Below are 26,070 nucleotides of genomic sequence, written 5' to 3'. Positions count from 1 at the left end.
CTAGCGCATGCTATTATCATCCAATAAGATGATTCTCAACACAAAAAATAATTTTTCTTTCACAGAGCAATGAACTATAAGCAGATGGCAAAAGCCTTCTCAAGATAATGTAATTTCTCGCGTGACAGAACAAATACAACATTAAATAAAAGAAAACCCTTCATCTCAAATTCAAACAAATCTAGAATTTTATTTTCATCGCTCTGTTCTGTACATAGATTATACAAAATTCAAGTTACAGAATGTTGAAGTTTCCACCAAAAGGTGAGGTGAAGAAAAGACTCACGCGTTTGACATTCTTTGAACTACCTAATACTAATCCCGCGATAATAAAAAACAGCAACAGGCAGCAACAGCAACAGCAAGAAGCGAAAAAAATAATAAAGCAAAATCTAACTCATAGGAAGAACAGAGGGCATGTATACAAACCGGGACCCGATTGAAGAGAAGAGAGCTAACGTAAATCTAATCTCAGGGTGAGTTGCAGAGTAGACAGTCCAGGATCCTTGACCAGATGACCTGCGCTCGTGGGTAGAGTCTCCTCGTATGTGTTCCGGATTCTCTTATGAAATCCTCCATGGTCTCCACGAAAAGATTCAAATTTCTGACAGGAGGCAGATAGAGAGTCAAAGGAACAGCAGAGAAAGCCACAGTGAAGAAGAGCTGCAACATTGTGAAGTTGGTTCTGGTGAAGAGAGGAAAAGGTTTGAGAAAATTTTAAAGGGTGGATTAAATTTGGTGAGAGAAAGAGGAGATAAGTTCTGGAAATGTAAAGAAAGATAGAAACTTTGACTGATGGAGATGTGTTGGTGGTGGGTGGGGAAGTCTATTCATATTCATTTTAAAGTCAGAATCTTTCATTAAAAAATAAAATGAAATGGAATATAAATTATTATTAATATATCATTTTTTAAATTATTATTTTAAAATATTTTATGTAATTTATTATATTTATTAAATATAATTTAACAAATAATTTATTATCAATATTTTTAAAATTTGATTGAATTAATCATTTTACTAGTTTAAAATTTGATTAATTTAACCGGATAATTAGCTAATTTAAGATATTATTAAATCATTATATATATTTTGAATAATATTAAATATTTATCATATTTTTTAAATTAAAACATAATTTTAAATATATTAATTAAATAATTAACACTATATTACATAAATAAAAAAATCAAATATTAGTTTTAAATAATTTTTTTAATTTAATAGATTTTTTAATAAATTTTAAATAAATTAATATTTATATATAAATCAGATTAAAGTATAAAATTAAATCAAATTATAAGTTAATTAATGATTTAATTAATCAAACCAAATAATCGATTTTAAAAACATAAATAATTAATTTTACTGTTATAATTAACTATAAAAAGTTATTAAAATATTCTATTATTTATCCAACTTACACTAATATAGATTCATATTTATTTACTAAATTACCCTCCTCTTAAATATCTTAAAAAACTTGTTGGATTGGGTCCACGGCTCGAGTCAACCACCCATCGGCCGCTTAATGCGAGATGACATCACCGAAGGCGCTTGGGCCGCAGGAGAGTTTATTTGACCAATTCCCCACGTGGCGAAACCAACCTACGAACTTATGGAAGAAACAATAAACGTCGAGTACTAGAGTAGGACTCCAAGATTCACTCTCTGGCTAATCTCTTTCATATTCGCAAAACAAAAGACTAGAGGAAATAGGGGTTTTTCAACTTACGAAATGGCAACGGCCGGGCGTATCAGATCGAACCTGTCTCTCTTTAGCAAAGTTATCAGATCCGATTCTATTGCTTCTCACCGATCCATTCTTCACCCACAGGTAACAAATGTTTTCATTGTTTTCGAATCAGATCTTATGAATTGATTTCTTAGGTTATATTTCATTTTTAGTCGCGGAGAATATTTGTCACCATTTTTTTTTTTAATTTTGCTTCTGTAGAGCTGATTCCTATCTCATATAATAGGAAAAATTATGACAAATTTCTCAAGGAAGTTAAATTTTAATTTGTATCTTTGAATTATTTTTATTGTTTGTTAAAGTGCTGTCTAATTGAGGCGCATTGTTTTCTTATAGTTGTCCAAGAGTTTTACGACGGCCTCAGGGAAAGAGGAGAAAGTTAAGGTAAATGATGAAGTATAAACTCAGTTGTTATCAGTGTGTTGTGTTTATTAAGGTGGAGGAATTTTATAAAAAAAAAAAAAAAAACGTATTTTGATAAGACGTCCTTTTGTTGCAAAGGTTGATTCTTCATAAGGTTTAATTTGCAAATTACTGACAGAGTTATGCTGGGGGTTTACTATATTGTTAATATTGTGCTGTTATGTTTTTGTTTAACCTAAATGATTTTGTATGTGGTCACTGGTCAGAAGCATTAGGGTATTTTGTATGTTCAATCAACGCTGAGAACTAGTTTGTTAATAAACACAGAAAGAGAGTAATAATCTGTTTTATTATTATTTTTTCTTTTAACCTTGTTTGGTTGTTGATGTTTTAGGTTCCTGTGGCTTTGTTTGGGGGATCTGGAAACTATGCCTCTGCATTGTTCCTTGCAGCTGTGAACGCTAATTCTCTTGAGAAAGTTGAGACCGAGCTTGTTGAACTTGTTGAGGCTTCAAAGAGAGCTCCTACATTTGCTCAGTTCATGAAGGACTTGGCTGTGCCTGCAGAGACAAGATTTAAGGCCATTAATGAAATCTGCACTCAAGCTAAATTGTCAGAGATTACAAAGAACTTCTTGGGTATGATTGCAACTCATTTAATTTTTGAAAATTTCAAACTGTCCTTTAGTGAAATCAACCTGAGTTGTTTTTTCTTTTTCTTTCTGCATTTAGACAATATGTAGAATAGTGATTAACTGTTTGATAGGTTTTTCAGTTTAGTTGTTTTGAGCCTTCTCTTCTGTGGTAAGTGGATTTCGTTTTCCTTTAATTTGTGGGATTTTTTTTTTTTGGTGCAAGTTTTTATGTTGTTGATGACTGTATACTTTAATATTGATTTGGCAGATGCCCAATCAAAGCTTCACATTCCACATACATTATGATTTAGTTGGATTTTACGTATAACTTTCATGCAATAACTTGTTCTCAACTTTTCTGATTTGGTTCTCATTGAAGCCAAAAGTGACGGACATGATACCACATTGAGAAAGTTATATGGACTGTCATTGAGTTGATTAGAATCTGTGTTATTGTTTTAATTGGTTTGAGGATATGCATTTATTGCGCAGGGTTGAGTTCACTGGTCAAAACATGACTTCCGATCAAGAAGTGGGGATTCAAACATTATGAATTCATAAGAGAAGTTGGGGAATTTTTAAGTAAAAAATTAACAGTAATGAAAAGCTATCACACTTACCTGACCTCCAATCGTTGCTTGTGTTTTTTCAGTAGCTTTATTTTAAATTATTTGTTACTTTTGTATTTTTGCCTATATTTGTTCTTCTCGAGTGATGGTAGATGTGTAGTGTATATGGCATTAATTAAATGTAAGAAATGTCATTGATTATGTCAATGATATATTGAAATTTCCTACTAGTTGTGTTGGCTGAGAATGAGAGGCTGAGATACCTAGACAGCATTGCAAAGAGATTTGTGGAGTTGACCATGGCACATAAGGGAGAAGTGAAAGTAATTGTCACAACTGTCATTGTAAGTTTCCTCCATCAATTTTGAATTCCAATTTAATTGGAATGAGCATAACACTTTTTATTCATTTGTAGAGAGCACTTGTATTCATCCTGTAATTCCCAAGGAAATTGATGGTTAATAGTTGAATTGTATTAATCAAATGTATCGTAGGATGTCTACTTGTTGCTTAGCATAATTGAATGGGCTTTCATGTGAGTATACACTGTTCTCAGACTAGCTGATTAATGTAATTGTAATGCAGAAATGTCTCTTTAATATAGGACATATTTAGTTTCTTTCCCAGAAATTGTGATTGTTTTATGCAGATAACACTTTTATAAACTTGATGTTACTTTTGCCTGTTCTGTGTACTATTATATACGCCTTCTATCACCCAATACCAGGTGTACCTTATCATGGCAATGTCTTATATTGTTCTTGACATCCACTTATGTGTTTCTTGAATTGATAACCTTTCTAACATGTTTAAAGTCATCATTACTCCTAATTTTCTCCCTTTCAACTATAAAAAATTTGTGCCAGCCTCTCCCTCCACAAGAGGAGAAAGAATTGAAGGAAACGCTGCAAGATATACTTGGACAAGGGAAAAAAGTTAAGGTTGAACAGAAGGTACTTATTATAACCCATGGACAAAATTGCTTGTATTTCATTACAGAATTGAGTTAACAGGGGTATTGTATTTAAATTTCTCTTATATTTGCCAGATTGATCCGAGCATTCTTGGTGGACTCGTGGTAGAGTTTGGGCAAAAGGTGTTTGACATGTCTATTAAGACTAGGGCACGACAAATGGAGAGGTTTTTGCGTGAACCTATTAACTTTGGTATCGTTTAAGGTGCCAATCATCCAAGCCATAGATTTCCAAGTACTTCTGCATAATTTGGGATGCTCCAAGAAGAAAAAGAAGTATTTATAATCTTGTTTGATCCTTATCTGCCTTTTTTATTGGTGGAATGCATCCTTTGGAAAATAAAAGTTACTTTTTCTCCACATTGCTTTAAAGCAAACACATCAATTGGACTGCGAAACATCTCTTACACTGTTCTGATCATAGTTCGTTCAAATTTTTCTTATTTTGCGCAAGAATAAAATTTTATGCATGATTTGCATTCTCTCTTTCTTATCTTCAGATTTTAAGAGCAGACGCTCAGACGCCTGACTTAGCGGTTTGAGAACGGTGCTCGCTCTCTGCTCAATAGAATGTATTAAATTAATGGTGGATTCAATTTAATCAATGCTCTTGTGAGTAATTAGTGTGCAACCAAGCTTGAGATAGAAATATTGGAGCCTTACAAGAGTATTTCTTGTTGACATTGTGATTAACTTAAATGGGTTATCCTCACAATGAAATCAACGGAAACTATGTGGTTTTGCTCGGAATTTGAGTAACTATGGGAGGCACTGCATAAAAACTGGGTATTAAAAGTAAAGCTAGGAAGAAATGCTCGTGGAATCTGGCCAAAATAGAAAAGAGAGTGTACATTAATATTAACCTAAAATGCTATAGTTTTGCTAAGCTTTCCTATGTGACTTGTCATACAATGGGAGAAAACTTTCTTCTCTCGTATGTGCATATTGAATGTGATATTTTAAAAAAAGGGAAATATTCTTAAAGGAAACGCAATATTTTGGCAAATTTGTCTGGTACATGCATTCATTTTATGAAATTTCCACTCATTTTGTGCCCATATGGCTGCATCAATAATTGCACTAACCATATTCTTAAAAGGTAAAGGAATTTATATGCTTGTTCTTTGCCATGTTAAAAACACTGAATCTGAAAATTCAGTCGCATTATTTTGAAAAGTATCGCCGCTCACCCCTTCTCCATGTTTTTTTTTTTTGTTTTTTGGTGAGTACCCCTTCATGTTAATTGGAAAGTGTGATAACTTTTCATGTCATTATTTCTTGAATCAGTTTCTTGAGTCCTGGCCTCTCATTTTAACACAAATCAAATTCCTCTTCTAATTAATATAAATGATCAAATATATATAATTCATTTGCAATGTACAAATCTAGTAGAAATGTGTTAACAACTTTCAAGTCTAGTTGTATTTTCTTGTCTTTTTAACCAAGTAGCATGTTGCTTTGTTAAGCCACACAATTCCCTCCCTGGACAGCTGTTGATACTTTTGAAGCTTTTGAGTAACTTGAGAGTTTCCCACTCTCTTTTTCCCCAGAAAATCGCGGCTGTCTCCATCACCTTCATATTTCTTTTATAAATAAGGAACATTGGCATTGTTTATAATTTGATGAAATGACCCTTTTGAATAGTTTTCCTCGGACAATGACTTGGAATTGCCCTGGAGATCTGTTTACCAAGATGATATTATTTTATTTTAAGAAGAACTTGCTGGGCGGCAGTACAGGAATTAAAATTAGGTAATGAAAAGGAATGGCACAGAGAGGTAACTCTGATAACGCATAAAGAAAAGGAAACTTGTGGGGTTTATTTGTTATATTTATCTGATATGTGATAGCAACAATTCTTTAAATTGGATCTCCCAAATATCTAATAAATATACGACGGAAAATTCTGCAACTACAGCTACATGATAATAATATTGGTAAGAAAGCACTTTTTCTGACTGTAATTTTGAGTGAAAGCAGTGCTTGCTTTCGCAATAAGTTTGATTCAACCCTAGGAGCTTTTAGTAGGTTTGGCTTCATCAGTTTAAATATATTGAAATTTGGTGATTTATTGGAAAGAAAAAAAATTGTTTGCCCAGAAACATAGCTGAATTACAACTTAATTTCATTATGGCAAACAAACTGTACGATGGGAAAAGAAACAAAAAGGAGATATAGCTTTAGCATATATCAGAATCTGAAAAGTTTTTGGAATGATGGTACAAATTCATGATATGTAGAAATTTGTAATCTTTTCAGGATGAATGGGAAAAGATCTGTTATTTATGGTAGGAATTTTGCAGACCCAGAAATTAATACATGCTTGATTTAATTACAATTCTGATTAAATAATTGGTAAGTTCTTTTCTTTTATCTCACAGCAGGACTTGAAGTTCTTTATAATTTGTTTCAACAATAAGAACTCCTCTCATTTGCATGAAGTCCTTTTCGTTTGTATCAAGTAAGATCTTCTAGTTTCAGCTGAATTGTGTTTTAAGTAATTTGATAAATCTAGGAAGTAATATAATATCCATATTAATTCATTAGTACCCGTTTATAATTAACAGAATCATGACTTTAGGGGAAAGAATGAACTGCATTTTGACCAAAACAGAAAAGTTCGCTGCTTAATATATTTTTTCTCTGAAATATTCATAACCCCGAGAGAGGATCCATGAATTGCTTCAGAAAGCAAAGTTAGCTGTTAACTCCGCCAACAGACAATACCATGGAAAGTTTTCACGTTTGTCATCTGAAACAAAATAAAAAAGAATGATTCCCCAGAACCATTCCATAAACATTTTGTTATTACTGGAGAAATGAAAATGTACCAACTTAAAGTACTTGTGTACTGATTTTTCTCTCTATCTCTCTAGGCTAATCCTTCAAAAACACGTGTGGCTTGAGAGAGAGAGAGAATTGAGAGTATTATGTGAAATGGAAGCAAAATAGTTCAGTCTGAAGGACATTTTGATATGATGATTACCTTGTGAGTGAAGAAAAATGCATCGAAAAAGACAAGATAGAGTCAAAGACAAGAAGACCAACCATCTTAATTTTTAAGGAGGTCCCCCTCCAATCCGTTTTCCACTCAACTCATCAACCAACAACAAACACAATTCTCAATTCTCAATTCTCAAATCCCATCTCTCTTTACTTTCTATCGTTCGTATTCTAAGCAAACCCCACAACAATCGCCATCATCATCACCATTACCAACCCATGAAGCCTTCTCATTCTTCTCTCTCTCTTTCTCTCTAAACACACATCGATCATTTACCTATATAGCTTTATCTCTTGTAAGGTTCCACTAGATCCATTTAATCCATTTTGTTTTTGCTAAAACTAGATGAAAATGAGGAAGCCGGATCTAATGGGGAAAGATCATAGCGGCAGACTACTTCAAGTGAACAATAACAATGTTATTAATAAGTCGACCAACAACAAGCTTCGAAAGGGATTATGGTCTCCTGAAGAAGATGAGAAACTCATCAACTACATGTTAACCAATGGACAAGGATGCTGGAGTGATATTGCTAGAAATGCTGGCCTTCAAAGATGTGGCAAGAGTTGTCGTCTTCGTTGGATCAATTACTTGAGACCTGACCTCAAGCGTGGCGCCTTCTCCCCTCAAGAAGAAGAGCTTATCATCCATCTGCATTCCATTCTTGGCAACAGGTAAAAAATATATTCATGAATCTAATGATTATGAAAATATATATTTCCTAATTCATTAGCTTAGTTCCATATATGCGACTCTGCACATTGTCATTGTGACAGGCTGCAACTCATCGATCAATGCTGCCATAGAGAGCCGTGCAGAACAATGTGCATTATCTTTTTACTATTCTTTTGAATACAATTCCAAACTTTGCTTTGAGAACCCTAGGCTACACAGGCCTGTTAAATTTGCTTAAATTTTGACTTCATAGGTTTATTCATTTTAACTTACTTCTTGATCCAGCAATATTTAATATTATTGTTTTAGTTTTTTTAATTTTTTTTTCATTGTTTGATTTTTAGTTAGATTTATGAACAGTCTTTTCATTTATTATCATTTTTCAATCGTCTGCATTCCTTTAAAGTTTCAGATCTTTTGTTTGATAGTCGGCCATTTAAAAAATATTAATTTTTCCCAACTGTAATTTACTATTTCATATTGGTCTAAAAATCGAGTTTCATCTTTGAATATTTAGTCACACAACAAAGCATTTAGGCTTATATTTAGTGTATTCATCAGTCCTCTTAATTATTTCCTAGTCGTAGAGTGTAGACCTCAAGCATCCATGCAAAGCATGCAATTTAAAATATATATAATAAGAAACTTAATGCTCATATTTACCTAATCAATAAATTTATATTGACTTGTATTAGCAGTATCATCTTTGTTAATTAATTTTGTGTCAAACAATAACAGGTGGTCTCAAATTGCGGCACGTCTTCCAGGAAGGACAGACAACGAAATTAAGAATTTTTGGAACTCCACGTTAAAGAAAAGATTGAAAAACAACAACCCTCCATTAACAACCTCACCAAATGACAGTGAAAATTCATCGGATCATCATCATCATCACCATCAGGCTAGTGTTGTTACAGCAGGTGGAGGGATGACGATCCCCATGCATGACCATGATATCATGGCCATTTGCATGGACTCATCATCATCATCATCCGCTGCCTCCATCCAAACCATGGTCACACCAAACAACAACCAGTTAATGGAGCCTTTCTCTATGCTTGAGATTAATCGCTATGATATGACACCTTGTTTATTCAATGTGCCTCCTTCATGTGGTGAAAATTACATGGGAGAGAGATTGTTTTATGGGGATTATGGGATGTTAGAGCCAAGTAAAATGGGATTAGAAGGAGACCTTTCGCTTCCTCCACTTGAGAGTAGATCGAGTGGTGAAGAGAATAATATTAATGCTGCCAAAAACAACATTAATATTGACATGAAAAGCCACAACAACAACTTCTACTACAATAATAATTCTTGCTTCAATGATACAACTTCTGCTCAGCAAGGGTTTAAAGGAGGAGACATTTGTGGGTTAGAAAATAATTGGCAAGGAGAAAACCTGAGGGTTGGAGAATGGGATTTCGAGGGTTTGATGGACAATTTATCTTCCCTTCCTTATCTTGATTTCCAAGTTGAATAATTTGGTCTCTCCTTAATTTCAAACCTTCTCTTTTCTGGATTGCGCACTCTATATTTTACGTCCCAGGAAATTTTGGGCGATCATTCTTTTCAATTAAAACATGTCAAACTCTTTCAGCTTTGCTTTCACTTTGTTATCTCAAAAACTCTTTCTTTTTGGCCTCTTCTCATAAAGATTGACGATCTCAAGGTCCTGCAATAAGAATTGCAAAGTGGAGATAAGTTTCTGAGAAGGGAGATGTGAATAGAGAGGTATATAGAAAACTATAAAGTGTTAAACAATAAAGATTAGTTGGTGAGTTGTAGTTTTATGTACAAATTAATGGAAATAATTTGGAGGTGGGGCGGTTTGTAGTGGGAAACGAAAAGGATGTTACACAAATTTATGTAAACAAATGCATGCTAATAAAAGCAAATTCATAAATTTCTTTCCTTTGTATCGTATCCTAATTTTTACATTATCAAACAACCATTTATTCAACATTATTAATTTACTTTCTGTAATATGAGAGATAATTTCCCCTTTAATTTACATACATAATTTTACTCTTTTTACTATAGATTTGGAGATAAATATAAATATTTCTTTGTCACCAAATATACATATTCCAAGTTTCATAAGTACTTGAATAGAAATTTTTAACTACATTAAAAGAAAATGAAAATGTATAACAAGATATATGACTGTTTGCTTGTTCTTCCAACATAATAATCATCTTACAATGTATGAATTGTGATGAGTATATATTTGGGAATAATATTTTGAATTTTTTTTTTATAAGGAGAAAATCTTAATTGAGTCAAACTATTCTTTCGAAGTTGAATCAATCAGTCCAAGTAAGTGAAAGCCCAAGGTTGATCATCACATCAAACAGGTTAAATCCTAGATCTAATGACAAATCCCACGATCATTACACCAAATAAATCAAAAGTTTGATATTGAAATATCATAAATGAGATTTGAATTCTTACTTTCATACTTAAATCTCTATCTTTTATTACTCAAATTATTTTTGGAGAGCTTTGAATATGTTTAGTACTCAGCTGAAGAAGAGAGCAATGTCCCAAATGATTTAGATGTTGATCAATTAGTTACCGATTTATCAACATCAAAATGCTGCTTTTGATATTACATTCGATCAAAGCAAAGAATCAATGGAGAAAGTCAAAATATTGGGTTGAGAGACAATGAGTCTTGAGCTAATAACGCATATAAATATTCTAATGTCATATTGGTGCCGACAAGAGAAGATAAATCAGCCAAGCTGTACCAATTACCAGTAACTTCATCACAATGTCAAATCCATCTTAAGATAATATTACGTTATTGAAGAATTACAAGCATTATTATTAGCTTTCATATCAGCAAAAAATGTTGCAAAAATAGGGGCAAATATTTGTTTATTTATCTGTTAATTTAGAGGATAGGCTTGAAAAGCCCAATTTCATTTTAGAGATGGGAAACTTTTGGGCTGGAACTATCAAGTACGCAACCAAGAAAAGGGATCATAGGCTTCTTTGCATGCACCATTTAGGTTTTCTGAATTTTGCTGTTTTTTATTTTTTAAAAATTCAATTAATTATATTAAATAAGTAAAATCTCGAATCCAATTTAAACTTATATTCTATTTTTATATATTACCACTCAAATTACTCCTTGGGGACTAACTTTTGGATTTCTTTATAAATGCTTTTCTTCTCATGAGACAAGATATGTTCTCTCATGAGTTGATAAGTTTTTGCCTCATATTGATGATTTTAGTACAAAAGGAAAATCATGAAACTACTTGAGTTTAATCCTCTCTACAAGTAAAAAGTGAAATACTTATAAGTAGTAAGTTTTATAACTTGAGGACCATGAATGCTAAGCTTCAATAAGATAGGAAATTATATAATTTACAGGAGGTGGCCACCCCCAAAGCTTCAATAAGATGGGATCTGGTTTCGATATCAGAAGAATGATGGCAGCTAGTGAGTAGTGAAATTGATTATGTCTTTGTAAAAAAGCAAAAGCTGCTCCATCCATCTATCCCATTTTATTTTTATATTTATTAATCTTCTCACTGTACTTTAATCATGGACTCTCACTAGATCTCTTGCATTTCAATTCAAGTTCCCTTCAAAACCAAGCAATTGAATAAAATTAAACTTCTTTATTGCTCATTAACACCCCCCAGCTTCTTCTTTTATTTCTTGATCAATAAATTAAGTAGTCTTAGGCTATATATTGCAATTAATATTTTTCCAGAATAATTATTAATTTATGCTTCACGCATACATTTTTTCAGCATCCAGTTGAAGATATGCGTTTTTTAATATACAAATAATTACATAAATAATATGTTATCATATAATTAAGTTATTTTGAATTAATGATAAAATAATAATACTTAATTATATAATAACACATTATATATATACTCATTTGTGTACTTAAAATTATGTGCTCGTAGCATTGTTGTCTATATACCTTGTGAATGACTTGACTTTGATTGGACAAGTCAATATAATGCCCTCAATGGGAATCCATTAATATTTCTCAAATGATTAAGATGGTATTTAATTGTCAATTCAAACGACCCTTTCTGAAAACCAATTTTATTCTATGGATATTGCAACGTTAATGGAATATTTGATCATCTTTAAAACAACCCCAAAGGGCTTCAATTAAATTGTTCTTGATTAAATGTTTACAAAATCAAATGGTGATGAAATTAATGGCTATAATTTGTTTAATTCAGTGCTGCTTGTAAATTTATGAGCAGACAATAATGTCAGTAAGCGCTAAACACTGTATAATCATGTTCATCTCTCATTGAAAAATATCTTTTCCCCTCCTTTTTGTCAAAGAACTAAGCCTTTTACAATTAAAAGAATGAATAGAGATGTTAAAGCGTGCTTACTTTACTATCATTCCTAGGATAAAGATAGAGAAAATTCGGTGTAAAGCAATCCGTAATTCTCGCTTTCAACTTTCAGTTTTCCCTAAATCTTTCTCGGCTTGATGCTCAATTTGGCTCATAATTACCGAGAGGTCAAAGGTATTTGTTGATTTCGAGTATTCCTTTTGTATAGAGTGTGAATCTTCTGGCTACCGCGGCTTAGCCAAGCCAAACTAGTGAGCAGTGTGATCTGTCTCCAGTTTAAAAACCTGCAAAACCCCATTGTCAGAATCATTGTCTTTCTCTTTCTGTTTCTCTTTTGTTTCTCCATCTCCATGGCCGCTCACATTCCAAGAATGGACTGTGAAGACCAAGAAACTATAAGTTTTCATTCATATCCTTGTGCTTACTACGTTCAAAGCCCGTCTACCATCTCCCATTCAAACAGCTGCGACATTCGCGGCCATGCCACCATCGAATCAGCTTTCCATTCCCCCACACGCTCGGAAACAAACACCAACAACTCAACGTTTCTGAATAAGAAAAATCTTGAAGTCTCAAATTTCACTCTCTCTCGTTACTCTTCTCGTGGATCCAACAACTCTTTCTTGCATGATCCGAAGAAGGTTTTAGCTGATGATCATGATGGGCCTAGTGACACTGATCATGAGAGTACTGGCCAGAACCGTCTGATTATTGTTGATCATCATGATGGGGTCTGTGATCATCACCGTGGCAACGATGATGATGATGAAGATGATGGGGATTGGTATTATGGAAGCCATCATAAGAAAGGGTTATGGTGGAGGTATTTTTCTTTTAGAAGGTCTAATTCTTGTGCATGGATTTCTTTGCAAATAGGTTGGAGACTTTTGTTGAGTTTGGCAATTGCGTTGCTTGTATTTTACATTTCTACAAAGCCTCCATCTCCAAAGATATCTATCAAGGTAAATTATTCGACTGCCTCTTAGCTTTTACTAAATTTAACTTTTCCCATCAGTTACCGATAACAAATATATATATATATATTTTTAATAAGTTTAATTCAAAGTATGTGTTGCAGAAGGTAGAAATTCACCAATTTGGACTAGGCGAAGGAGTGGATAGCACTGGTGTCACAACTAAGATTCTCACTTGCAATTGCTCAATTGATCTACTTATAGACAACAAATCCAAGCTCTTCGGCCTCCACTTTCACCGCCCAACCATGGAAATGTCCTTCGGCCGGCTCCCTTTCGCATCATCACACGTAAATGAAATTCATTAATACTACACATATATGTACATACTTTTAAATACACAATTAAATATACATATGATATATTATTATGTAACTGAATGTTAATTTATCTTTAATTCAAAATCACTTAACTATACGATGACATATTTTCTATATACCCAATTACTAAAAAGTAGTTGTATATGGATGCAGGGACCAAAGCTATATGTTGCGAGCCATGGGTCGACATTGTTCGATTTATATGTGGGAACAAGAAACAAGCCGATGTATGGTGCCGGGAGGGACATGGAGGATATGCTTGAGTCAGGAATGGGATTGCCTTTGATTATGCGTTTGAAGTTGAGGTCAATTTATCGGGTTGTTTGGGACCTTATAAAGCTCAAGTTCCACCATGAAGTCCAATGTTTATTAGTTCTAACTACTAAATATGATAAGAAACACCGAACCCAAACATTTAATAGCACTTGCTCTATAACAACTTAGTTTATTAATTATGGATTGCTGAAATTGTCTATGGACTTCTCATTTATATATGTTGATTTTCTTACACTTGAAATTAACAAAATTTCATGTATGTTTTCATACTCTTATGATGAAGAATGCAATATTATTCGGTCGACCAAATTTCACATAAACAGAACTCATTTTTAGTCGTAGATTAGTTGAACTTGTTAAACTGCAATAAAAGAGCGAAAATGTGACTCCTGTATATGAGAAGACTTCGAAAATCAGATTTTAGGTTTACCCCTGAAAATTACAGTGAAAGTTTTTGCAGCTAAACAATAATTGCTGCTGGCCTCTCCATCAGAGGAGTAAGCCTTAAAAATACCACATGTTTTCTCAGCGACGGAAGCTATGTATATATGAAGCTCTTTATCTTAATATTCCTGATTTATTCATTTCCATGGACAAGCATGATGATGAATTGATGATCTAATGAAATGTTTTGGGTGTTGGAACTAACTTCAAGTGAGGGACTAAAGGATATATACTATGATAATTGAGCTCACTCAGAAACCGATACATGCAGAAATGAGAATGGACATGGGACCTAATATCTGGAGCTGGGGTTGGATTTGATTTAAGCTCAGTTGGGATTGAACGAGCTGAATTTGAGTAAAGGATTAGAGTTGTTTTCACAAATGAGTAGAGTTCGAATCAATCCATATATATGTAGAAATGAGAGTGAACGCATGACTAAATATTTGGAGATAAAGTTAGATTCGGTTTGAGCTATTCGAGCTCAAATTAAATCTCAGATTGAACGAGTTGATTCGGACACATTTTCTTAAATGAGTAAAGTTCAAGTCAATTAGAACATTCCAATTTGCACTCCACATAGATTGAGTATAAAGCTAAATTGCTTCCAAACGAGTTTGTCTTACTCCATCAATCTCAAGTTAAATTTTTTGAATTCGAATAGATCTTAATTAGTTAACTCTTATTCGAATTCAATTCAAATCGAATCCAACCTATTTGGAGGTGTAGGAATTCTTTTACGCATGGCTTTTAACCAAAAGAGATTCAACAAACTTAAGATCATCTTGCTTCCCTATCGTATCTTATTGATTTGCCTCTTAATTCAAGGACTATAAGAAAAAGATTTTATTATCAGTATCTTAATTTCATAAAGCCATGTGTATTGTCTAGTACAATAATACTCAAATGGAACAATCGTTTGAGTTGTTTCAGTCATGGTATACAATATACAAAGAACAAAGACTGCAGAGGATATATAATTTGGTCTATACCTAAATTAATAATGTGGAGAATATCAGAGAGGACGCTACATAATTTGCATGATTAATTAATTATACAAAGAAACAAATCCGCGTGGTATGTCCGAGGAATTTTGAGCAGATGTACATATAATAAGAAGATATATATGGAGTACATTTTACTTTAATATATATATACCACCGAAGAAATATTCTGATTATCTGGAAAATAACTATTGCTCATAATGATTAGAAGCCACAGTTGTCATATTGGAAAGAAAGTAATTACATTGAGTAAGATAAACTTTGAATTCAATAACCAACCTCATAATTATTGAATCAAATAAGTCGATAGTTTGATTCAAGAATTTATTTCAAAGTTATAATAATGGTATAGATTGAATATTTAATTCACTCTTAATCTAGTCTTTATGTGAAAGAGGAACGAAGTTATAATGGGGAAGTTTAGGGTTGGATCCAAAGCGAGCTAACTTGGGTTCGATTTGATTTGGTTCGAATTTGTTTACTTTAAATATGAACTAAATTTGAGTTAAGAGGTTTGACTCATTTTAAAACTAAGTTGAACCAGAGTTATTGAGAGTTCGGTTCGGTTTGACTCACAAGCTGGATAGATGGCTCAATTTGATTCGAACTTGGCTTATAGCTTGATTCGAATTATGTTACATAATATCATGTTATTAATGAGTCACGAATTCAAATTACGAATTTGAGTCACATATCTGAATCATAAATTTGAGTCAAACTCGAACCGAATAATTTTTATTCAAACCGAACTTGAACCATCATTAATATTAGCTTAACGAATTCAAACCAAATTTAAATCGAATTATTTTTTATTCGAGCCGAACTCTACCTAAAGAGTATTCCGGCTCGATTCGATTCGTACCCACCCCAGTAAATAAAGATGAAAAAACAGACATACATACATCACTGCCAATGGATTCACGATCATGCTTCATAAAGAACGTAGCACTGCCATGATCTTTTATAAAATTCTATTTGCATAATTTTACAGCTGAATGCACAAGGCATTAGTGATGTTTAATAAGAATATTATTCATGTATGAATAGAAAAACAACTCAGCCCTACAAACCAAAACCAAAACCCAACAGAAGTTTGATCCAATAATTTGGATATAGTGTTTCCCACTAATTAATGCTGGTTAAAGTTAAAATCCTCAACTTCTCCTGTATATATTAATTCTCAACTTCTTAATAATTTTAAGTGGGTTGTTCATCAATCAATGATGATCACCTTGATTATTTCCTTCAATTTTCTTTCGCCCATATTATGTATAAGAATCTAGTGGCGACCATTAATTTAATATATAATTAAGAAAACTAGCGCCCATCAGTTATTCAAAAGGTGGGGAGATATCTAGAGCTCCTTTTGCAATGCTCATTCATATATGAATAAATTAAACTTAAAGCACTTTGAAGGAATTATAGACGTTTTGTCCACATCTTCACAAGAAAGCAAGAATTATAGAAGTTGTGTCCACATCTTCACGAGAAAGCAAGAATTATTAGATTGTGAATGGCTATATACCATAAGCTCATAATCTTTGGAAAAGATGCATGTGTCGTTTGATTAATTTGCTTGATCAAGGAATAGTAATACATCGCTCCCATTTTCTATAAATGAACACTCGTGACAAAGAAATATAAAAGCAAATAAATACCACCACAATTTGTTGCATGGCTCAACTAAGGTTTAACATAAATCCTTGGACCAACTTCAGCTCAAATCTCAAATCACTAAAACAAATAGTTAATTTTCAATTATAAATGCAAAATTAAACATATGAAGCAAACACTCTCTGTTTAAAAATTAAAACCCAAACTTTTAATTATTTGGTTGTTGTGTTTGGATCTAATCGTCCTACTTGGTTTATTCAAACTCCACTTAACAAATGAATTGAGATCCCTTCAACAGTTAATCTTGAACTTTCTTCAAAAACCTATTAGAAGATCTTATCCCACGATTAAATTACAATTATTTTAATTATAATTAGTATAAACAGTTGTTCAAATTAAATTATAATTAGTAACAAAAATGTTAGTTGATGAACATAATTTTTAATAATTATTCGAAATTAGTTTCTATATCTTTCCTTTAAAATCTTTTTGTGACAAACATGCAACTACTTTATGATAGATACTAAATATAATAAATAATTATATCAGAATTTTCAACAACTATATGTTTACCTACATGAAAAATGCACGTTTCCTTATAGTGAAAAAAAATCAAATTCAACATAGAAACCTAAAATCATAACTTTTTTTAAAACCTTCAAACCCTAAAAAAACAACATTTAACACAAACATGTATTAGAAAATTTGTATATTGTATTGTAGATACAACCACAAAAAATCTTTTTTTGTTTCCATTTATTTTCAAATTGTAAGGTTAATTTACAAGATGTGACTAGATTCTGGCTAAAAGCATACTCAAAGAAGTTGAGATGGATATTTGAAAATAGAAGAGATTCAAGAGAGTTTTTGAAAATTAAGTTTATGGGTAATATTATATGTACACACTTTTGTATAATTGATATATCAACATATGATTGAGTGTTATTTTATTCTTAATTTAAAATTACTTAATTCTATGATGATATATCAGTTATGTACTTAAAAGTGTATATACTTAGTTTTATTGTAAGTTTATATATAAAGATAGTCTAGCCAAATCTAAATTTGATGGTCATATAGGAATAACCTTATGATTGTTGGTAATTTCTGTATTCATGCCTTAAAAAGTGACTGATTTAATCAAATCCCATTAATTAAGTCTAGCTAGCTGTTAGACATTACAGGCAATTAACTAAGCATGCACTAATTGATTGATATGCATATTAATTACTAACATGACAACATTTTCCTGGCATTGGTTCTTCCTTTCCATTAAAGGCGATGATGAAAGTCAGTCCTTAGTTGACCCCAAAAGTTAGTAAAACTGATAGAATATTAGAATTTTCAAGATGAAGACTTAAGTTCAAGTTTTTATCTTATAAAACTTTAACTTACCTAGTGTAATGATTGTGGGTTTGATTACTTAAATTGAGTTTATCTGTTCAACAAATATAGACGGTTACCTATTATGAATAAAAAAAGTCAGTCTCTAGTTGGAAGTCTTTTTCGGCATAATATAATTCCATATGTTGAAAGATTAAGAAATCACTAAAATTAAGATATTCAATTAATCATAAAAAGTAAATAGCACAATCGCAATTTGTTTTGAAAAGATAAAAACAGTGCATGAGAAAGAACTTAAAGTGTAATGCTCTTCCTTTTGACTAATAATCAAAGCATGGCGGCATCGTGGCTTCCACACGAAAGTGGATTCTATCGATTAGTTTAATAGAATTTGTCATGGAAATACCGTGGCTTCCACACGAAAGTGGAATTCCAAGTCTAGTTTTTTGATTTAACAACTTAAATTAGTATTGGTCTTTAATCCTTTCTGTTATAGTTAATTTAATTAATTAAAGTAGACAGAAATTAAGCATAAAAGGTATATAAATCTCCCAAACACAAAGCAAGCTCACTAATAAATTATCTTATCATCATCTTCTACAAAGGCGATTGAGGGCCTCCTCTTTTAATTTGCTTGCCGTAGTACCACAATAAAGGTTAGTTTTTTTCTGTTTTCTCTTAATTAATTAATGCTTGGTTGAAATTAAGAAACGTACCACATTGTGTTCTTCAATATGCATAATTCATCTCTCTTTCATTTCCCCCCTCCAATTAAACTCAACGTTTCAGGATTGCATCTGTACATGCTTAACTATCGATCTATTGAACATTTATTCATAAAATTTGTGATAGGATTGCCAAGTTTGCTTGAGAAAACCGAAGTTGAATAATTGTGTAATTTGGAGAACTCATAACACAAAAATTAGGTAATGTGTGAACTGAATAATAAGTTGGGAAAGCAAGCTATAATGGGAATCCTACGTAGCCCACAATAGTAAAAGAAGCTGTCTAATGCCACCAACTCGAGGCACTTAACTTTGTACCACAAAGTAGAAAATCTTATGACTTATTATGGGTGTTGGAAGAATTTCAACCCCCTTTGAAAATTACAAATGACGTGCGATTCCATAACTTCTAAAACTATCAATGGCAATATTGAAATGTTCGTGTCACCTTGACATTGGGAAGCTAGATTTTTATAAATAGTAAGTCAAGTGAAAAAGAATAAATGATTAACTAGCAAGAGTAACTCCATTATTTGTTTGTTTGTTTGTTTTACAGTATGTTCCTGGAGAACATGGAAGGAAGGAAGGGTATTTAAAGGGATGTTTAGGTAGTGTTCGGTACGCAAGAAAAAGGAATTGAGATTGGTGGGAAAAGCTTTGTTTTCATCCTGTGAAAGAGATTGAGAACCAACACTGCTCACTCAACTAAGGTAAGGCAAACCTTTCACCGCCTTTTTATATCTAGATTTCCACTGTTTTCTCTCACTTTCTTTGCATCTTTTCTCTTGTCTTTTTTATATCTGATGTCATCTCTCAACATCGATCATGAACCCATGAGCCATTTCTTTTCACTTATGTGAACAATAAATAATTGAATACCAAGAAGAGTAGATCATCATGCATTCAGAGGAGTGAAATATATACTGTACTTGTCTGTGCATGTCTTGCCAAGCAGCCATGCATCTAAACAAATGCATGCATGTAGAAATTTTATACACTCGTTCTTCCGCTCGCATAATTAATCAATTAAGAGATTTATGGAACTTTACGTGATATTACGTAGATGTGTATATAATACATGAGATTCCTCTTGATTTTCAAATAAAATGTGTGCGGATAAAAAGTATGTCTGGTTTTTTTTTTTCCCCTGATAAATATTTTGATAGAAAAGGAATCAATAGAAAGAGTTTTGTAAATTTATAGAAAGTTTAATTGCAACTTAATTATCACTTAAAGTTAAAGCCAATGTTTGAAAACATTGGTTAAAGTATACATGGATATTATAGAATATGTATAACCTTTTGTATTGGCTTGGATTGTCTCGCTTTAAAAGTGATAATAATTTGTCATTTTATTACTATTATGATGTGTTACCAAACACTTGATATAATCAGCCTAATTAAGTCTACAAACCTCTCTTAGTCTTTTCGCTTGTTTAGTTATTTTCCATGCTGTTTCGCCAGTGTGAACATATGACTGTTGATGCCCACGTCCAAGTTACAAAAAGTTTTTCTTATGAATTAAGTGTAAAAGTAAGTCAAATGTGGTGTTTCATTGACTTGAATTCAAAAGGTAGCGAATTTAATATCTGAACCGTATTCACAAGGACAGACAAGGGTTTAAAATTAAGCTTATAGTGGAGAGACAACTGGGGAAGAAGTTGAAAAGATGAACGAACGAATCTTGTCTCAGCTTCTTATTAAAGGGATTTAAAGTTTCTATATAATTTTGTATGTTCGTTCCTGAATTGGAGACGCGTTTTGAGTGATGATTTTATTAGGGGTACGATTAACTGAGGGAGGTCTACGTTAATTGATTACTAATATAAATATTAGCATGAATCACACATTTCCAGATTCACTTTTGACTTGACAATGCTCTTAATTTTGTTAATTATATATCCTAATTTCCTCGTTACTTGTGTTGCGACTTAACTTTATGTAATGGAAGGGTCAAAATTAATTTTTATTGTGCTTTCCATGTACATTCGTTTTAAAATATGGTCAAATGCCTATTTCCCACCCTATCTACAATGAAATGACAGTTTCCCCACATCTAAGTTTAAAAAGTTTAATTCTCTATTTATCACCCACTTTCTTGTTTTGATGAATTTTGTTTAATAAAAAAATGCGGAAGCCATTTTACATAAAACTTTCTATTTCTCCTTTATTTTTTTAATTTTCTCTTTTCATCATTTCTTTTTTCTATTTTTCTTTTTTTTTACTGTTTTTATTTTTTTTTTTTCCTTTTTTTCATCCCTTCTTGTCACCGTCATCCATCCCTTCTTTTCTCAATTTAACCTCAATCAAATTTTCAAAAGTTAAATTTGACTTCTAACAATGTTGACATCTCTCTTATTATTACTAGTGACTATATTTTCTCTCTATTTTCTTGTCATGTCTCAATTGTCTAAGTTGTATTGTCACTAGTGATCATGTGTGTCACATCTTTCTTTTCTCATTTTAATTATATTTTTTTTATCTCTATCGACAATAACCTCTTTTTATCATAGTTAATTCGACTATTTTTTGATCAATGATTAAAAAAATTTTGGATTTTAAAAGTGTAATTGGTAAATTTTTACATTTGTTTATATTTTGATATTTTTGAAGATGTAAATAATAAAATTAAAATTATTAAAAATATATTGATAATTTAATATTTATATTATATGTTTAAATTATTAAAAATATATTAATAATTTGATATTTATATTAAATGCTAAGAAGAAATTTTGACGAAATAATCATTTTTAGGAAAGACACACTTAATTCACTAACGAACCGGCGAAAAATTGGACGTTTCAAATATAAAGGGTGGGCAATTTTTGTGTTATCAAAATTCAATTGGGAAATATTCATTTAGCCTAAAAAAAATATCAGCAAATATTTTGTCATGTGGGCAAATCCAAGAAAATGTTAGGCTAAAAGCATGACCGGCTGGCGAAATATAAATTATAAAAGTTAATTAGGGACACCTGGTTGACCGATTGTTGATTAATATCTATAACTGAGGGAGGCTTCAACTATTCCTTCGTAATTAATTTTAAACTCTAAGCCATTGCATGTTCTGTTGGTTGTTTCAGGTTTATAAATTTCTTGCACAGGCAGCCTTCGACAATCACTCGCAGCTGTGGAGCTTTGCGTGCTTGTAAGATCTCAAAACTTATTCAAACTTGAACTTATATTGCACTGCATCAAGTATCATATGGCCGAAACTACTGATCTGCATTCGCATCAAAGCAAATGGAGAATCCCAGTTTTTGTTTTCTTCAAAGATGTGAGGTAATAATTCTATGGGCTTTTTTGGTTTGTTTGCTGTATTTATTTACATGCGGCTAATGTGACCATTTTATGTAAAATTCAGCTTTGTGTTCAAGATGGATTCACTTGGTTTGGAGATTATTCGGATTGCACTTCCTGCAGCTCTAGCTTTAGCCGCTGATCCCATCGCTTCGCTGATTGACACAGCATTTATTGGTCGTTTAGGTCTGATTTATTGTCTTTATCCTCTTGATTTTAGCACATTTACGAACATCTCTCAGTGTTTTAGTAAATTAATCTACGTTATGTGGGTCAATAGGGCCGGTGGAGCTTGCAGCTGTGGGAGTTTCAATCGCCATTTTCAATCAAGCTTCAAGGATTACCATATTTCCACTAGTTAGTATCACAACTTCTTTTGTCGCAGAAGAGGAAACCATTGAAAGAATCACCAATGGTGAAGAGCCAAAAGCTGAGAACTCGCAGAAGTGTTCCGCTAAAGATAGTGAAATGAAGGAGTTGAAGCCAGAAGAATCCGTGCTTGAGAACTTGGAAAAAGGAGTCTCAACAAACACTACTACTGAAACAAAAGGTGAATCTTCATCAGATAAGAATTCTTCTGCAACTACGTGCAAGTCTCCCTCTCTAAAGGATAGCGAAAAGTTGAATAAGGGAAAGCGACATATCCCTTCAGCATCAACAGCACTAATTATAGGCGGCTTTCTTGGTCTTGTTCAGGCTATTTTTCTTGTATTGGGAGTCAAACCTCTCTTGCATATTATGGGCGTGAAGTCAGTAAGTTCTTCATTATTTCAGGTTTTGTTTTTTATTTTCTTGTTTACCAAGTGTTGAATATGGACATTTTTTTCTTTGCTGTTTATCAGGATTCTCCCATGATGTCCCCAGCTCAAAAGTACTTGACTTTAAGATCACTGGGTGCTCCTGCAGTGCTTCTTTCTCTGGCAATGCAAGGGGTTTTTCGAGGATTGAAGGATACAAAAACTCCCTTATATGCTACAGTTGCAGGAGATTTAACAAATATCGTTTTGGACCCAATATTTATCTTCGTGTGCCATCTAGGTGTTAGTGGAGCCGCAATTGCACATGTTCTTTCACAGTAAGTTCTGCCATTTCATGCGTCCGTTAAATGAAAGTCTTAATATGCTCCAAGTGTACTGAAAATTATTTGATGATCCTCCAGGTACTTGATTTCATTCATCCTCCTGGTGAAGTTGATGAAACAAGTTCATCTCTTGCCTCCAAGTGTTAACGATTTACAATTTAGTCGGTTTCTTAAAAATGGTAAGAAGCTTAACTCCATTATTTTTTGAAACTATTGAGTATAACATTCATGCATGATTTATTAGTTTAATTCCTGATTTTTGTACTTGGGCACAGGTTTTTATTTGTTAGCCAGAGTTATAGCTGCGACAATATGTGTCACACTGGCAGCTTCAATGGCTGCACGCCTTGGTTCGACACCTATGGCTGCATTCCAAATTTGCTTACAGGTCTGGCTCACATCATCACTTCTGGCTGATGGATTGGCTGTTGCGGGACAGGTTTTGAACAATTTAAATTTTTCTTCATGATTATGTTAATAATGAGTAGCATTCTGAAATACGGACTTATCAGTCACATGTTACCTCCATTGTTTCAGGCCATTCTAGCTTGTTCATTTGCTGAGAAGGACTATCAGAAGGCAACTGCTGCAGCAAATAGAGTACTGCAGGTAAGCCATTATTACTTGAAGATTTTCTAGTGTTTCAGGAATGTTGAAAACAAGATTATAAACTTATCATACTGCTTGTTTTGCAGATGGGTTTTGTTCTTGGAATGGGGCTTGCTGTCTTTGTAGGACTTGGTCTCTACTTTGGCTCTGGAATCTTTTCAAAAGATGTTCATGTTATCCACCTTATAAACATCGGCATACCGGTAATTCATATATACCAGTTTTTTACTTGACGAAAAATCTTGAATATTCTGAGGTTCTTAACATTAATTTTCACATTTTAAAAACAAAAAATAACTTGAAACTAAATCTCTCTTTTCTTTTAGTTTGTTGCAGCAACTCAACCCATCAATTCTCTAGCTTTTGTCTTTGATGGTGTGAATTTTGGAGCTTCTGATTTTGCATATTCGGCATACTCCATGGTTAGTATACTGACAGGCTTTTACATGTTGAAATCACTTTTCCGAATTCTCTTGTGATAAATGTCAAAATTCTTGTAAATTTGTTCAGGTTTTAGTAGCCATTGCAAGCATAGCAAGCTTATTTGTTCTCTCAAAAAGCAATGGTTTTGTTGGAATCTGGATTGCTTTAACAATTTACATGGGTCTCCGCACATTTGCTGGTGTATGGAGGTAACAAAAATCAACTAACTTTACGCATAAAAATGTTTTTTGGAAACACTTAAAAAAAATTACCTCAATTTTTGCATGCAGGATGGGAACTGGAACTGGACCTTGGGGATTTCTCAAAGGCCGATTGTTGCCATAAGCTACATATAGCTTCAGGATTCAGGACTTAAATTTACTTAACCATATGTGGTCTAGTGTTTGTCAATTACATAATTATTTTTATTAGTTTTTTTTTATTTTCTTTTTTTTTAATCATTTCCCAGATATATTTATATATAATTCTTCTGCTTGAGTGTTATTGTACCATCACCATATAGCTTTTATAAATAAGAATCACAATTTTATAAATTTGATTACCAGATTTATGGTTAATTAATAAATTAAAATCTCTTGATTTGCTATAGTTGTCACATCAATTTTAGTGATAAAATAAATAAGATAAATAAAATTACATCAAGGGACTATACTAATCAAGTTCAAGTATCATAAAATGGGAGAAATATATTAGAGCAGCCATCTTGAGAGGAATGGTGCCCAAGCAAGCAATAGGTATTAATTGGAAAGAAAAAATATCCAAATGATGCTTAAAACCAAGAACATTATGCTTAGAAAGTAAGCAACCCACTCATCAACCCACCATAAAATGTTGCAAAGCCCAAGAAATCTGCAACATGAACATGACCCACCATGACAAGGACTTAAAATCACTATCAAAGTTAAAGGTAAAAAATATTACCCATTTCTTATTTTACTCCATTAAAGAGGCTTACCCACCCACTTCTACTTTATGGCCTGCATCAAATCAACGGAGAAGGTACAAAATTGAAAATACCCTCTTCCTCAATCTCAAAGTAAAGGGCCACCACCACCTTTTAAAAGTTAGATCTCATAAATTCAATCCATTCGAGAAAAATATAGCCACAATCTATTTTATTCCACGGGTGGTCATCTTCTTTTTAAAGATTATAAAGAACCCACAAATATCCCCATTCCCCTAGTGGGGTCTATAGGCATTAAATGAAAAATCCATAAATGCCCACCCATTCCCCAAGTGGAGACATTAGATGTCACGGATTCCCATTCCTTTGTATCTCACCAATTAGGGAAAATGACTATTCTCTGTCTAAATTTTAGGTCATTCTCAAACCTATACTAATGAGAGATAAGAAACTCTTATTTTCATCTATGATCAAACTGTCATCCAAATTTTTAGTTAGAAAATAATAAAATCATAATTTTAATTATAAACCTTAAAACTTTAAAATTCACCATTTTCCCCCTCCAAGTTTTAAAAACTAACACCTCAACCCATCTTCAAAGTTTGAAAAGTTTAGATTTCACCCCTAGAGTTTACTTTCTTCTCCGGCCACCACCGACGACTGACGTATTTCATTGATCTTCCATCTCCGACTACAAAGGACAACG

General features: G+C 32.6%; 5 protein-coding genes across 5 annotated transcripts; 4 read left to right on the top strand and 1 right to left on the bottom strand.

Moving 5' to 3' along the window:
* Positions 1-165: 165 nt before the first annotated feature.
* On the bottom strand, positions 166-804 carry LOC123215659. The gene has a single exon (XM_044635856.1). It carries the CDS (start codon positions 670-672, stop codon positions 472-474), a length of 201 nt encoding a protein of 66 aa, XP_044491791.1. The 5' UTR covers positions 673-804; the 3' UTR covers positions 166-471.
* An 841-nt stretch (positions 805-1,645) lies between these two features.
* LOC123217616 (ATP synthase subunit O, mitochondrial-like) lies at positions 1,646-4,655 on the top strand. The gene is made up of 6 exons (XM_044638709.1): positions 1,646-1,837; positions 2,093-2,140; positions 2,514-2,757; positions 3,554-3,666; positions 4,189-4,275; positions 4,371-4,655. The coding sequence occupies exons 1-6, from the start codon at positions 1,739-1,741 to the stop codon at positions 4,497-4,499; spliced, it is 720 nt and encodes a 239-aa protein (XP_044494644.1). The 5' UTR covers positions 1,646-1,738; the 3' UTR covers positions 4,500-4,655.
* Positions 4,656-7,499: 2,844 nt separating this feature from the next.
* LOC123216277 (transcription factor MYB83) lies at positions 7,500-9,889 on the top strand. The gene is made up of 2 exons (XM_044636685.1): positions 7,500-7,973; positions 8,713-9,889. The coding sequence occupies exons 1-2, from the start codon at positions 7,645-7,647 to the stop codon at positions 9,455-9,457; spliced, it is 1,074 nt and encodes a 357-aa protein (XP_044492620.1). The 5' UTR covers positions 7,500-7,644; the 3' UTR covers positions 9,458-9,889.
* A 2,762-nt stretch (positions 9,890-12,651) lies between these two features.
* On the top strand, positions 12,652-14,125 carry LOC123217591. The gene is made up of 3 exons (XM_044638680.1): positions 12,652-13,285; positions 13,402-13,587; positions 13,771-14,125. Exons 1-3 carry the CDS (start codon positions 12,674-12,676, stop codon positions 14,059-14,061), a joined length of 1,089 nt encoding a protein of 362 aa, XP_044494615.1. The 5' UTR covers positions 12,652-12,673; the 3' UTR covers positions 14,062-14,125.
* Positions 14,126-22,162: 8,037 nt separating this feature from the next.
* On the top strand, positions 22,163-24,902 carry LOC123217653 (protein DETOXIFICATION 43-like). Its single transcript, XM_044638743.1, has 11 exons — positions 22,163-22,308; positions 22,391-22,512; positions 22,607-23,079; positions 23,169-23,401; positions 23,486-23,586; positions 23,683-23,846; positions 23,945-24,016; positions 24,103-24,219; positions 24,343-24,438; positions 24,527-24,648; positions 24,730-24,902. The coding sequence occupies exons 1-11, from the start codon at positions 22,232-22,234 to the stop codon at positions 24,782-24,784; spliced, it is 1,632 nt and encodes a 543-aa protein (XP_044494678.1). The 5' UTR covers positions 22,163-22,231; the 3' UTR covers positions 24,785-24,902.
* The last annotated feature ends 1,168 nt before the right edge of the window (positions 24,903-26,070 follow it).

This window comes from Mangifera indica, chromosome 5, assembly GCF_011075055.1.
Source record: "Mangifera indica cultivar Alphonso chromosome 5, CATAS_Mindica_2.1, whole genome shotgun sequence".
In the NCBI taxonomy this organism is placed as follows: domain Eukaryota; kingdom Viridiplantae; phylum Streptophyta; class Magnoliopsida; order Sapindales; family Anacardiaceae; genus Mangifera; species Mangifera indica.
Note: the sequence above shows the minus strand (reverse complement) of the source record. Positions and strands in the feature narration are given on the sequence as shown.